General features: G+C 39.5%; 1 protein-coding gene across 1 annotated transcript in view; it reads left to right on the top strand.

Moving 5' to 3' along the window:
* Positions 1-15,742, top strand: part of LOC119798012 (protein Dok-7-like) — a 33,519-nt gene extending 17,777 nt beyond the window's left edge. The window contains exons 6-11 of the mRNA XM_038307325.1: positions 2,159-2,278; positions 7,635-7,745; positions 8,048-8,898; positions 12,823-12,976; positions 13,886-14,080; positions 14,678-15,742. Coding sequence (XP_038163253.1) covers positions 2,159-2,278; positions 7,635-7,745; positions 8,048-8,898; positions 12,823-12,976; positions 13,886-14,080; positions 14,678-14,814 — 1,568 coding nt within the window. The 3' untranslated portion in view covers positions 14,815-15,742. The remainder of the gene's footprint in view (positions 1-2,158; positions 2,279-7,634; positions 7,746-8,047; positions 8,899-12,822; positions 12,977-13,885; positions 14,081-14,677) is intronic.
* Positions 15,743-15,989: the final 247 nt, after the last annotated feature.

The following is a 15,989-nucleotide window of genomic DNA, read 5'->3' on the forward strand; positions in this document are numbered from 1 at the left end:
TCCCATACAGTGGGAAACTAAATGAATCCATATAATTTCAGTTTCTCAGACCTGTTTCATTGGCAGAAGAAAATGTGCTGATTATGAATAATTTGTAGACTTTGAATGCCTTCACAATTTTATGTAATCGTGAGAGTAAATCTCTGACTTTGCTGGATGAGAGCTGACTTTTCTTACAGATACACTTATTTTTTTTCCTTTCAGATTTTGTACTGTGCCTTTGTTTAAAATGTCTCAGTGACATTAACATGAAATTATTCAGACACAGAGCATTGTATTTAAACAAAAGCTATAGTAATCAGACGACGGGCGCCTCCCTGAGACTTATTACTAGAGCGTTTGAAATTTTTTTTATTGCTCATAAGCCTATTGATGTATTAGTCTGTAAATGTCAAAATGATCACATTAAAAAGGCCAACATCATATATGAGTCTTTTATTGCAGCTAAAACACTGAAACTGTATGATCACCAAATCTTCAGTATGAGGCATTGAGTCTTCCCATGATGCTGGGCAGCTTCCCTATTTCAATAAACTGATCAGCTAATGAATCCATCAGATTTTGTTCAAATTAAAGCAATGCCAAAATTTCACCTTCAGGCAGGCGATTCAGGTCTATACGGACCAGAACAAACAGACTCAGGGATAGCTTCTTTCCTAAAGCTGTCACCATACTCAACCTATGTTCGGACTTGCACTAATGTATTGTATATGTATGTATGTGTTATTTATGTGTGCACTTTTACAGAGCTGCTCTACAAATTTCATTGTATTGTGTACAATGACAATAAAGATTTTTAATTCAATTAAATTCCTTCCATCCATCCATCCATCCATCCATCCATCCATCCATCCATCCATCCATCCATCCATCCATCCATCCATCCATCCATCCATCCATCCATCCATCCATCCATCCATCCATCCATCCATCCATCTTCTTCCGCTTATCGTATATCAGGTCGTGGGGGTAACGGCTTTAGTAGGGAGGCACAGACGTCCCTCTCCCCATCCACTTGAGCCAGCTCCTCAGGGGGAATCCCAAGGCATTCCCAGACCAGCTGAGAAACATAGTCCCTCCAGCGTGCCCTGGGTCTCCCTCTGGGCCTCCTCCCCGTGGGACATGCCTGGAACACCTCACCAGGCAGACGTCCAGGAGGCATCCTAATTAGATGCCCGAGCCTCCTCAACTGGCTCTTCTCGATGAGGAGGAGAAGCGGCTCTACTCTGAGTCCTCCCTGGATGACTGACCTCCTCACCCTATCTCTAAGGGAGAGCCCAGACACACTGCGGAGAAACTCATTTCATGCGCTTGTATCCAGGATCTCGTTCTTTCGGTCATGACCCAAAGCTCATGAACATAGATGATGGTAGAAACGTATATCAACTGGTGGCAGCCCTCCATGGGCTCCCACCTTATCAAGGGGTTTGAGTGTCCCAATGACCTTAGGAGCAGCCCAAAGACCCCATATGACAAGCAAAATAAATGGACATAGTGTTCCCTTGCCTGGACGCGGGTCACCGGGCGCCCAACTCTGGAGCCAGGCCTGGGGATGGGGCATGCTGGCAAGCGCCTGGTGGCCGGGCTTTTCCCCATGGAGCCCGGCCGGGCACAGCCCAAAGAGGAAACATGGGTCCCCCTTCCAATAGACTCACCACCTGAAGGAGGGGTCAGAGGGGTCGGGTGCAATGTGTGATGGGTGGCAGTCGAGGGCGGGGACCTTGGCGTTCTGATCCGAAATTTCAGTAACTTGATTATTGAACTCTAACTTGTTATATTTTGCTTTGAAAACATATTTAATTAGCCTTTGTGTGAAATAAAGTAGAATAGATGCAAACATCAGTAAGAGCTGACTTTGTTGCTCCCTCTTTGGTTTATTTGATGCAATACTTTCTAGCGTGATGATTTATATTTTACTCTCGCTCTTTCTACTATTAGTTTTTGCTGCTCTTTTCCACAACAAATAGTGCTGTATAGGCCTCAGCAGCCTGAGAAAAAGCATTAGGAGAAAGGCTTGTTTGTGGCTCAAAGAACAGAATGGCATTCACAACAGCCTCTGCAGCTTAGTGATGATTTAGCCTTGTTGAAACATTAAGGAATGTTAAATCACTATATTTCATTTACCACTCTTTGTCTCTGTCCCTCTGTGTTTCCAAAGGGGCCGGTGTTTTCTTCCTATCATGTTCAGAAGGGGAGCAGATCAGCTTCTTGTTTGATTGCATTGTTCGTGGAATCACCCCCAGCCGGGCCTTGTATGGCGTACCACCTAACCAGCCAGGTAAGCGTTAGCTTAACTCCTGCAAAAAACCCACAGGCTAACGACAGGATGGAATTAAATTGGTTTGTCTACACAAAATCGCAGATGTCAAAGATGAGCTCAACTGTATTAAAATACCAGTATTGTTTTTTTCTTTTTTTTGAGGTTCTTTGAGGTGAAAACATTGGTAAAATGTAAGCTTTTTCTAAGTTGTTATGTAATTAAGTTTAATGACATAGAAGAGAACAAACAACCAACTACATCATTTCATCAGTGCACAGACATAGACTAATAAAATGACATGCCAAAGAACTGATTACACAATTTTGGTAATCTTAAAATCATGACATTTTATTTAAATTTCACACTTTCTGTCTCACCAAGACTTACCTTTAACACTAGGACACGCACTTTTTCACCAAAAACCTTCAGTCACTTTGGTATGTGACTTCTTGCTTCCTGTGACTAAGATTTACTGCCTGTTTAGTGCACTCATGTAGCAATTGTATCGAGGCGCCATGTAAATGGAAACACAACATGCCTGCACCCCCCGTATGTCAGCAGGGAGATTAAAGGGTCACACTTCAGTATGTGACCGATACGCAGTAAGATATTGTTGATTTCAGAGGAGATGAATGACACCAGCAACACACCAAGGAGCTCCATGATAACGCCGTCATAGATTTAGCATTATGTTTCACACAGGAGGAAGTTTACTGTATTTGTTTTTAGTGCTAAAAATGTTCTGATCAAATGTAATGGAGCAAAAAAAAACAAAACAAAAAACAGATGGTTTATTCTGCTGGTAGTGTCTCAGAAGATATTTGATGTGGTTTTGTTATTGTCTAAATCTGAACAACTGAATAGCAAAAGAGGAGGTACCAGCACTGTTTTTTTTTTTTTTTACTGTTCTGATGACTTTTAGGTTTTCTATATTTTCAGATGTAAAAATCCTGCTTATCATCTCTCAATGAAAATCAATCCATATTTTCTGAGGTGGGTTTGTGAAAGAAGGAACAAACTATGGTCATGAAAGACCATAGTAACATCCACTTCAAGTCAGCCCTACTGCCAGAATATTATGTTTTTATACTCTTAACAATATATTATAAATTTGCTCCCAAAATGCAAAAAGAAAAGTTCAAGAAAGGAAAAGTTGTTTTGTGATTCTTACAATACATTTATTTAATATAGTCTAGTACAAACACAAAACCTACTAGACTTAAGAAGAATGTATTATATAAACAGAATATCTGATGTGGTTAGATTAGCCTTAATTATGGATAGAGGAGATAGACGAGACTCACTCAGTGGCAGAAAGTGTTGATAGGGGTGACATATGTGCTCTGATGAGTGGCCGATTCTGAAAAGAGCCAAACCAGTTTTGGACAGTCTACACTAATCAAACTCTAACAACAGCAGAATGAACATGCAAAACATCCATATTTTTTAAAATAAATTACAGAAGACAAAATAGACACACATATCTATACATGTATGCTGTCTAAATTAAGAACCAGTTATGTTTCTGCATCATATATACATTGAATAGGATGAGCAGAGGTTCTTTATCTCTAATAAAAAAAAAAGACTTCTTCAAAACTGCAGAGAAACAGGACTTTCCCTTATTAAAAATAAAGCATAAACATTTCTGAAAAGAAAAAAAATGAAAAATCAGATCAATTACGAAATTCTACCTGAGAGTATTACTACTGCCACCCTTTGTCTAGGAGGGGAACTGCTGGTTTCAGAGGAGGTGGGTTATGTTCTTAAAGGGATAGTTCAGGATTTTTGACATGAATCTGTATGGCATCCCCATCACCAGTGTCATGCAATCACACTGACTTACCCCTGGCAGCATCCTGTGAGCAGAGTTCTCGTCCAGCTTTGGTCAAGCCGAAAGTAGTCCGGCAGGTTTGCTAGACCCAGCGAAATAAAACGTTTCTCTTCCCAAAACACTATGTGTTCAAAAGAGCGATATTTTTGCATCCCAAAAACATTGTAGTGGAAAAAGTCACACGTCGTTATCACTTGGTCCTATTTTCTCTCTGTTCGTATCAGTGCGCGCGACACCATGACCTGACAGCTAGGGCCTACTAACCTGACAACAGCCAGATGCATGTCTCGCTCCGCCTAGCTCCTAGCTAAAATATCGCTCTTTTGAACACATAGTGTTTTGGGAAGAGAAACGTTTTATTTCGCTGGGTCTAGCAAACCTGCCGGACTACTTTCGGCTTGACCAAAGCTGGACGAGAACTCTGCTCACAGGATGCTGCCAGGGGTAAGTCAGTGTGATTGCATGACACTGGTGATGGGGATGCCATACAGATTCATGTCAAAAATCCCGAATTATCCCTTTAAGGAAAAGTCAAATTACCCTGCAAAACTGGCCCCCCTTCTAGCTCCGCCCATGAACCATGAAGCAAAAATAAAAAACCGATAAAATGTCACCATATCAATAGGATATTCTTGACTCATTTAGATGAATTCTGTTTTTAAACTATGGTAAAATCTGTAGGTTGCTTTAATTTCTATATTTTCCCCAGATTATTATAACCAGTAGGCCTCCTTCAACTTAAAACTCATTGTCTGACTGAAAATATGACACTTCTTTATACTTGAAGGTCAAAATCATGCTTTCATCAAAAATATTCCATGTATATATATCTAACATTTTTATTCTTTCTTTACTCAGCAAGTTTACCTTGACATAAATCTGGACCAAATGAGGCAAAATTTGAGCTATTTTCTTATTTAAGTCATTATTTAGTTCCCATGCTCCTTTTCTTTAAGTGTTAGCCCACCTGCACAGTTTTTTCTCTGAATCCTGAATCACTCTGTGCTGAGAAGAAGCTATAATTAGCAAAAGGCAGCAGAGTTAGAAGATGTTACCTGAACCCCGGCATAGCGTAGTGGAGAAACTTGGCATCTAACTTCAGCAGTAGCTGCAGCCCAGAGGCACTGATCCAGGAGTTCAGCTGTTGAAGCACACACACACATACACACTCACACTCGTTCTGCCATTACATTGAGGACCATGTGTTGACTTCAATTGACTTCAGTTGATTTTCAGTCATTTTCAACCCTTTCTATGCCCTAACCCTAAAACTAACCCTAAACCTAACCATTACCAATACATACCTCACCCTAACCCAATTGACATCTTAGCCCTAAACCTAACCATTAGCAAAATAGCATGTGAGGACTGTCAAAATGTCATCACTTTGCAACAACTGGTCCTTAATTTGATGGTGAAATTGTAAAAATGGTCCTCACTCTGACGGCTAGACAGGTTCACTCGCACACACACACACTGACCGACCATAGCATGAGCTCAGAGGCACACACACACTTCAGCAAGTGTTTGTATGTTTACCAGAGATTAGATGTGTAATTAGCTGGGGTTTACTCGATATTGTGCTCTAAATTAGCTTGTTATTAGCCATGGCACCTGGGAGATGTCACATGTACACTTAGAGCACCAATTATACGCTTGCACACAAACATATTACAAGACATTTCTAATTAACACCACAAATGTAGTGTTTTCCTGGTTTTTTTTAGATACTTAACATAAGTTGCAGCAATTGATTCCCTTCCAAAAGAAGGTAAAGCTGTATGTGAAATCACTGCAGTGTATAGATGATGCCACAAAGGTTTAACATTAATCATCAGAGAAAGGAGGGTTCTAGTAGTGCCACAGTACAAAGGGGGGAGATAGAAAGTATTTCAGCAAAATAAACATAATAAATGTAATATAATAAAACTTAAAAGTATGTTTAGGTCTCAACCATTGGTCTTTTCTTGGTTCCTCAGGATGAACCACTTTTCACAAATCCCCACAGATTATGGAGCCATTTTCAAAAAGTTGAAATACAGCAAATGCTTCTTTACATTGACTTTTTAAGAGCATTTCACAGGTTTAGAAATATAAGAAACCTACATTTTATTTGCCCCTCTATTTTGTGAAGCATCAACTACATTGATGGATGTAAAAGATGGAGGTTGTTATGGTTAAACTCATTGAAAGGTGTTAAACTGTGAACTGGTGTTAATGGTGGCTGTTTTGTTACCAGTGTTAGATATGTTGTTGCTATGGTAACATTTTGCAAGAATCTTTGAAAGCATTAAGCTAAACATTTTTTTTTCTTAATGGGTTAGCCGTTGTGTGTGAGTTTGGTGAAGCACTCATGCATACCTACAGAAACGTTTTTTATATTTTGAAAATGTTATAATATGTTATAATAGTTTTATTTGAATTAATTTTTTTTAAGTGTCTTGATTCTTTGTATACAGTAACTGTGAAGTAGAAGATAAAGAAGCATTCATTTTTAAATAATCTATTAGAGTTCTGCTCCCCTGAGTCAACACTTGGGTTGTGCATCTACCAGCTTGAGACATTTAGAGACAGAAATATTTGTCCATTGTTCTTTAGCATGATGGAGATGAGATTAGATGGAGAATTAACATGAATTTTCTGTTCCACCACAGATTATTGGAATGATTTACATATAAACATAGTTTGTGTTATTCCTATATATGGCAATGCTGTCATTTAAGCCCAATCCTTTAAGATTGTTTCTATAGGATTACAGGAAAGTGAACCTCCTCTTAATTTTTAAGTCTTTATTATTTTTCTAAGCCTGCAGCCCTTCTATTCAGGGTCCGTTGTTCTGCATCGTTTAGATAAATCTCTGCCCACACACATTAATCAAATGGCTTTATTAACTTCTCTACATGTAATAACGCTATGCTGAGGCTGCTAGCACTAAAGGATCAGAGTATCCCCAAAGCATAATGCTGCAACCACCATGCTTAGGTCAGGACATCTTCTTCAACATATTTGTGTCTCCAATGTGGGCTGTTGCATACCTTAAACAGGATGGCTCATAGCTCTCTGACATTGGTGGCTTTCTCTTTGCCATTCTGCCATAGTGGCCCTTTTTTCTTAAATGAGGAACTGTAGAGAATCACTGCAGTGAATATGTGAAAGCACGGATCCAGACTCTGTTAGGTCCTAAATTGATTTATCATCTAGAGCAGTGGTTCTTAATCCTGGTGCTTGCATACCTCTGTCCTGTTAGTATTAGGTGTCTCTTTGGTACTACACACCTGAATTATATGAAGGAATGATAAACAGGCTTCTGCAGCACTTAATGGATGCTGAGGAGCTCATGAAATTATTTGAAGCAGGTCTGCTGCAACACAGAGACATCTGAAACATGCAGAGCAGTGGTACTTCAGGACCAGGCTTGAGAACCATTGATGTCTACATTTTTTTATCAATTACAAGAATTTCTATTATTGTTTTGTTTAAAAGCTACTCAGATCAAATATAACATGTTCCTTATGTATTTCTTCTTTCTCTACATAAGCACAGATCCAGATGCAGACCCTGCATCAGCAGAGAAACGCATCAGTCAGGAGACGTCTGACCTGGAGAAGAGGCTCAGCATGTTGTCTCAGTGCAGTCTGGCCAGTAGCTCATGTAAGTCTTGCTACAAACTGTCCCTTTGGGTTATCCTCAGCCAGCACATCACTAATGAACATTGTAGTTTAGGATGTTAGGCCATTTTCAGCAGTGTTATATTTGCATTAGTCAGGAATTTAAAGAAGTCCAACGTTAAATTAATGCTGACTGGCTCCATAGGCATCCTTGCACCAGATGACAGTAATTAAACCTTGTTCTCCTGCATCAGTTGTCTGTAAAGATTACTGTTCTTTTTACTGCCAGCTGTTTTGATTACTAATCTCTTTATCCAGATCAGTTGACTTTCTCCTCCTCTCCAGCCTCCACCTATAGCTGCAGCACTTCTGTTGCCGGGGACGACCACAGCTTCTCCAGCTCCTCATCCAGTCAGTCAGATGCAAGTTATGGAGGCCGGTTTCCGTTTTGGGTGGAGCCATTGGCCCGATTGCATCTTTCCAATGAGATGGCATCAAGTTCCTCCACACTGAAGGCTTTGACCCGGTCAGATGACAGATTGTATGGGGCTTTAAGGGAGGGCTTAGTGGGCCGTCAATCTTCGATGCAGTCCCAGCCTCGTGGGCTCAATGACTGCGACCGGCAGACCTCTTTAGACAGTGGGATTGGAATAGCGGCAGGCAGTCAGTCGTCTTATTCAGGGAGCTATTCCTCATGCAATGGGAGTCTGGACATGGCCAGTCAAGCAGGAGGAGAAGATCGTGATGGTGCAGCCGTCCCTCCTACTCTATTCAATCCCCCGTTTTCACCTCCATCTACACCACCTGCCTCACCTTTTCAGCTCCTGATTACTCAGGAGCACAACTGCCAATCCAGATGTGCCTCCCAAACATCTCGCAAGCGCAGTGAGGAGTACCAGATCCCAGACCTACTCAGACGGTGGTACGATACACCCAGGAGTCTCCTCCAGGCCCTGACTCTTAGGGAGCCGTCTGCTAAGAAAGGCACAACAGACCTGGGCAGCAACACCAGCACAGATAGAGGCTGTAGTCAGGAACAGATGTTAAGGAACGGCCCCAGAAACCGCAGGGCTCAGTGTCAGCTGATGATGCAGGGCTCACTCTCCTGGGGCAGTGAGCGGGCGCCCCCTGTGGACAGTGAGGGAAGGTCCACACCCACGGCTCAGGCAGCCCCTGCTGGCTCTGGAAAACAGCAGGTACCTGATGGTGTGTGTGTGTGTGTGTGTGTGTGTGTGCTTTCTGATTTCCTCTTATTGAAATTGCTCTAATATTCCTGTTAAACTAAACATTGCAACAAAACCATCTGTTTATTGATTAGAACATTAATAAAAAAAGGGACTTTATGTAAGTTGTATATTAGTTCCCAAGAGATATTAAGAAATTCAAACAAATAAGCAAGGATACACAATGTTGGTGAGAGTTGACACAAGACACAGACTTATAAGGCTCAAATTCCCGACCTATAACCAGAGCTAACTAGGCTTTTTAATGATAAATGTCACTGTTTTACATGCAAAAAATCTAAATCCTCAAACTGAACCCCAGAATTGATTCACTGCATCCTTCCTGATATTTTAACATTATTTGATAAGTAGGAAAAATTATTAAAGCTGAAGTATTTAAAGAAACACTTATGAAGACCCTTGTTTGCATTTTCTGTGGTATATATTTAAGCTCCATATGAGTCATCTTTAAACAGATGCTTAATACCTGTGGAAAGCAAAAAAGTTAATGTGAGACTAATAATCTTCAAGGTGTTCAAAAGTATATTTAGCTTGAAAAACATTCAGTTGGAGTTTGAAGTTAGAGCATTGCTGCAAGATGACAAAACACTAAACTTGTTTATCTTCTGTGTGGGAAAAGGAAGCAACTTATCAGTCTTATTTCAGTCTGGATAAATATGAAGAAAGATGAGTGAAAAAAAAACTGCATTTCCAGATGCGATACTTTAGACAGCTTTTCTGTCTGTCTCTGTCTTTTCTTTCAACAGTTTTTCTGTCTCTGTATGTCACTTTCCATCCATCCATCCATCCATCCATCCATCCATCCATCCATCCATCCATCCATCCATCCATCCATCCATCCATCCATCCATCCATCCATCCATCCATCCATCCATCCATCCATCCATCCATCCATCATCCTGCTTATTCCATCAGATTACCAGAAGGCTGGCATCTTTCTAAAATATTGATGTGAAATACACTCAGAGACCCTGGTCATGTTAGATGTTTCCGAATTGTCTTCAGCAATGAATCGGTTTATTCTCTCACTACCAAAAGTTTGGGCATGTAGCTGTCTGGTCAAAATGACTTTGGATGTCTTTGGTCAGAGAACCACAGGATAGGGAGGCATGCTGAGGAGATTCAAACACCGAACTGAGGTGACAGTAAAACAAAGCCAGCCCTTTTGTGTGCTTTGCAGTAACACTGCAGAAGCATAGAAGTAAGAGGCCAGTTATCATTATATGTGCCCATCATCATCCTGCTTGCAGGCCTGGTTTTCTTTTCCCTTTGATACTTTTCTCTAAAACCTGAAAAGTCCCCAGAAGACGTCCCTGCGCTGTCTAATTAATTTTCCACTGGGTTTGTGAACAGACACTTCCTTTTGTCTGTATTAAAAAAATGATCAAAGCAAAACAAGTTTTTAACCTTTTTTTTTTTTCATTTTACCATGTATATCAGCGAGCGTTTGTGTTCGTTAAGCAGAATGTGTGTGAGGAAACAGAAGGTGACTGATGGAGCAAACGAGCGGTGATGAAACCAACAGAAAGTCCTGCTGGATGAAATACTAATTAATTTTCTTTATTTTACAATCCTCAAGTTTCAGCACTTTAATTGAATAAAACAAACCTGTGTGTGACTCCATGAGCACTGTGATGTCTGTATAGATAAACTACGTGACACAGGATTTGGTTGAAGACCTGGCTGGTTTTCTTATTGTGGTTGTGGGAGGACAAAAGGATGAAATTGGCTCGCTGTCAGACAGTTGTCCAGGAGAAGCTCGCTACCCTTTTGTCTCATGTCTGCCACCTCTAAAGCCGTCAGTGCTGCTTTTCAAGTCTGCAGCATCCTCTTCTCTTTACCTTCTGCCCTTTTCCTCCGCCTCATCACTTCTAGCCCCTATTAATTCATTCTGAAGCCCCTTTGTCTACAGCTGATCTCTCCCTCTGATAGTCCCAGTAAACTAAGTATGAGACAAAGAGCGAAAAAAGAAAGGATTTAGTGCTTCAACTACAGCTGTTGCCTTCCTAGTTGGTGCCTTATGTTTTATATCACTAAATTACACCATAGAATCAAACACTGGGAAAAATATACTGCAGTACTGTAGGAAATCTCCCTAAATTATGATGAAAGACTTTATTTAACTGGCTTTACTCAGAGCTACTGAATACCACCATACCTATGGACAAAATAAGTACATACAAATAAATATACAGTATCCAAGTAAATGGTTTCATTACTGACAGTTTTTTTTTTTAACTAATATAATTCTAAAAAGTTCCCTGCTTTAGGACACTAATTTGAAGAGTTCTCACTTGAAATATATGTTCAGGGTCTATATTATTTTTCCTCTTCTAGAGACTTAATTTACCTCAAAATGGGATGGATTGAACATTTAGTTCTAAACATTGATTAATTTATTCAAAAATAAATGTTTTATACTAAAACATAGGTTCTGTTTTGGCTTTTTCCATCTTCCCAATCCCAGCTGTATGAGGCTGTCATCTCCATGTTTCATCGTTGGTGATCTGCTGAAGCTTTTTATATTAGCTTTTAAAATTTTCTTTTCGTTTCTGGAGCATCTTTTTCAAAGTGTTTACTGCATATCCTAGACTATTTGCATCAAAAATTCAAAAATAATTCTCGATACTTCTCCATTACGAGCAAATTTGTGAAGTACACAAATGAAAACAGATTTTCTTACCTTTCTTACCTTACCTGTGGAACTCCTCCAGTGTCACCCTCCTGCTTCTTGGCTACATTTCTCATTAATTCCCACCAGATTGGATTGATATTTTTGTTTCAACTAGAAGACACTTTCTTTCAGTGTGATGCTGCCTTTCCCTGTGTGTGCCACCTTTTTTATGACATTGGTGTATCATGCAACTTTTGAGATTAGGCTCATCTTTAAAAAAGCTGAACAAAATCCTATAACTCTCACAGCCAAAAAACTGTTTTAGTAATTAGGCATTTGCTGAAAAAAGGAACAGTTGCTGTCACTGTGCAGATTAGCTGCAAGAAGAGCTTTGAACTTAAATAATTGCATTCTACCTCACATCACTGTTTCTGATCTGAGAGAAATGATAGTTTGTTTACATGGCAGATTTAGGAAAGTCCAGGTAGCTGCTTCCCGGAGGCAGCTGCTGCTCTGTGGGCAGGATTCAGTAAGATTACTCAGACATGCATGAACCAATCCTAATACAACTTATTTTCCCAAAAGATCTTTGGGTTTACACCCATTTGGACTTTTTTTTACTGATTAGATTACTTCAGAAGATTTTTAGCTTCTCTGGATTTAAGGGTATCAGAGCAAAGGGGTTAAATACACATCAACACCACACTTTTCAATTTATTGCTTATATTTTGGAAATTATGCACATTTTTTTTTCCAAATAAACAACCCAGACTTACTTTGTGATGGTTTATTATGTACCACGTAAGTTAAATATGTTGGAATTTGTTTTTAACTGACTGTAGCTGGTTAAATGGGATTATTGTTCCAGAATAAAGGGGACTTAATACAAATGTACTTTAAACTTTTGAGGTATTTATTTGTTAAAATGTGGTTTCATTTTTTTCCCTATTCACAGCAAAAAGCACTTAAAAGCACATGTTACAATAAAGTTTTTCTCTTTGTCTCATATCTAGGGTAACGGCTCTTCATTAACAGATCTTTCTCCTTCCTTTTCTATAAAAACACAAGGTACAAACCTTTTTTAATTTGTTTATTATATTTAGACAGTTCAATAATAATTCATTAAAATCTGTTTTTTATTTGAATAGAATTTTTCATGTTTTTGGATTTCTTCAGAAACCATAACATTTGAACCTGGAATAGAAAAGAAGAGCTATTTTTGTTTTTTATTTTGACATTTTCTAATGTGATAAAATATTCTCTTGACCGACTCCTGTACAAAAGAGAAACTCTGGGGTAGTGAGGATGTTGTTAAACTCAAAGATCAGAGGAGGATGCTGTCATGTTCACCACCCTCAGTTCCCCCTCCGCCTCCTCCTCTAACGCTGGGTTCTCTCAGAACATCGTCAGCATTTTGTAAGAAATAATCATCTTTGGTTCAATAAAAGTAATGGACTCCATCTGAATACCTCAAATCAGTAAAGACGTTCTATCTAGTAAGGAAGGAAGGAGCTAGAAGGAAGCAGGATGCTTCCTAGCACCAATAATCAAGCATAGGGATCTCCTGATGTTCCCAGCTGTATGGTTGCCCTTAACCTTTTCCATGACAGGAAGTATAGACACAGCCCCTCTGATGAACAGAAATGAAAGATTACTTCATGATGTACACACCTTCTTATGTTCTGGGTTTTATAAAGGAAAGCTTTAGCTGTTAGCTACAGTGTGCCCCAAATTTGACCACTGAATTCATGGGTAATGATGTCCATAATGTTAAACGGTGTCCAGATTCAGCAGAGCAGTCCAAAGTTCCTTTGTTACCCAGGATAGATCTCTTACTGTTGACCCTAAAGGTGAAATGATAGGAATTAGGAGCTACAATTTGAAGCATCAGGATAGAGCCTTGGTTTTGTCAGTTTTCTGAAACAAATTGTCCCACTACCTTTATAGATCTGGAGGTTTATGGACATGTCCCCTGATGTATTTTGTGGGAGTGTTGTAGGAGTGTAGGGTACTTTATTTTAAAGGCTTTCTAGTACTTGTTGACAAAAAGGAAAAGCTGTGTTCGAATTGTGGGCGCAAAGTTCCATTAGTCCAGTGCTGGTTGAACTCTGCAATGAGAGAACATGGAAAACATCTCCCTTAAAGTCAGGATAAACCTTCACATCTCCTGGAATAGGTTGGAGAGGACGGCTTAGGAGAAGATTGTCACTGAGCTAAGATCTTTCCTCCTGGTCTAATTACTGTACAGCCTGATCATAGATAAGAAAACAATGAATTAATGGAAAATACTCAAACATTAACCTTTGATATATACCTTTCCTTCAGCTTTCATCCCATCTGTTCAAGAATCTCATCGGTCTCCATCCTCTGACCTTCACACAGATTATAGTTATAACTACGTTAGAATCCCAAACTCTGCCCTTGAACACACGACCAAAGAGCTGAAACTACACAGCTCCACTCATCAGTCTGGTCCATACGAAGCTGAGAGACATGGCGTCCTGCAGCTCTACAGACACAGTAAGAACAAACACCAGACCAATGCTTTACATCAGTTGCTTTTTCCAGTTCCTAGAAGCACATTTTTCCTCCCCTATCTTCTCTTGTACAGCAATACAGCATGTGAAGGTTATTTGTTTATTGATTTGTTTGAAAATGTCAGGTTCAGTCAAACAGAGCGAGCAACTCAGCAGCTATTTTCCATCCATATTGTAAACTCTGATTATTTTCTAAATCTTTTATATATGACTAGATGATTCACACTGTGTACATTAGTTTGTTGATATAAAGGGTTAAATTACCGCTTAAATATTACTCTGCAAGGGAGATAAAACACAAAATAAGCAGGACACAAACAAAGATATTTAATACTGTTTAATAGCAAAAGTGAAAATGACGCCATTTAAAAATGTAAAAAAAAAAAATTTAAATTTCAAACCAAATGTTTAGGAATAAAACATATCAAAAAATCAATGCATAAATGGAAAAATGCATTTCAGTTACCAGAACAGAAGTGAAGAGTAATTCATCAGAAATAATGTGGCTAAAAAATGTTGCTGTCAGTGAGTTAAAGCATGATGTGAATTAACGCCCGAAATACTCTTCCCCCCCAATCAGAGGATGACTCCATCAGGTACGCCCACCTCGACGTTGCTCCCATGGAAACGGCTCAAAGTGTGGGGGTGGAGCATGTTCAGGGCAGAGAGGACAGGCTGACTCAGCTGGAGAGCAGGTGGCGGGGGCCACCAAGCTGACTCTGCCACGCCAAACTCCAAAAGCACTTCAGAGCAGTTTCCTACTGCAGCTTCCCTCCCGTCCCCTCCTCCGAATGAGCAAGAAAAGCTGCCTGCAATCGGCCATTTGAACCTCTGCTGTAATCAAACACACCCACAGGTTCTCCAGCGTGCTGTCATTTCCACAAGCAATCCATTCCACTGCAAGTATGATAGTGTGTGGGTCGTCTTTATGCTGCTGCTATCTTGTTAAATGTAATTTGTTTATTAATTAGTGTTTGTCTTGGACAGAATGCACTTATAACTGTGTTTTTACATGACTGGTGCTTCAGTAAAAACTGACTTGATTAGGAAGGAATGGCACCAAAGTCATGGTTGATTTAGACAACAAACAGCTGTTTGGAAATTATTTAGACATTTACAAACAGCCATTGTTTGGGTTTGTAGCAAGATGTGATCTCAAGATCAACCCCCCTATGTTTAGTGAAACCAACAGTTGAGTGTAATAGTCCCATCTCATAGAGCTATAATTCCACATCAAAGCAGCAAAGCGCTCTGTTGAAATAAGCGGCTTAGAGTTGGATCTCCATTGCAAATGACATTAATCTGAGCCCGTGTGGGCTGAGCAGGACACAGCCGAGTTATCAGCCGGCCGCTGACATTATTCATCTTAGAAATCAATGCTTCTGCTGCAGCGGCTCTCTGAGGGAAGGCGCCAACGATGGAAAAGGACAATTTGAGCTCCAGCTTCTAAAATTTCAAACATCATTAGACAAACTTTAAGCTATTTAATATTTTACAGCTTCAGTTTTCTACCTAATGTATCTGAGGAAGAGAAGACAAGAAAACAAGTCATGAAAATGTAACACTATACCAATTATATGCTGTTAATATTTTTTTTTTTACTGTAATGCATGTAAATAACGAATTCACTTTATCAAAAAAAAAACAGTTCTTCACATACATTAAATATGTTTAGGACCTCATCTATGTGTACTGCTGGCTTCTTTATTTATGAAAATTAAATGTTGGGACTTTATGTTCTTGTCTGTATTAACCCCTTGTTTCCTTTTATTTACATCTTGTTAATCAAATCAGTTATTTCAGTAGACCATCTTATAATAAGTGCCAGTGATGGTAGCAAAATGTAAATAGAAATATTCTACTGAATAACAAGTATAATGTGGCCCTAAGTG

Source organism: Cyprinodon tularosa, unplaced genomic scaffold, assembly GCF_016077235.1.
Source record: "Cyprinodon tularosa strain WSP-4 unplaced genomic scaffold, ASM1607723v1 ctg607, whole genome shotgun sequence".
NCBI lineage: Eukaryota > Metazoa > Chordata > Actinopteri > Cyprinodontiformes > Cyprinodontidae > Cyprinodon > Cyprinodon tularosa.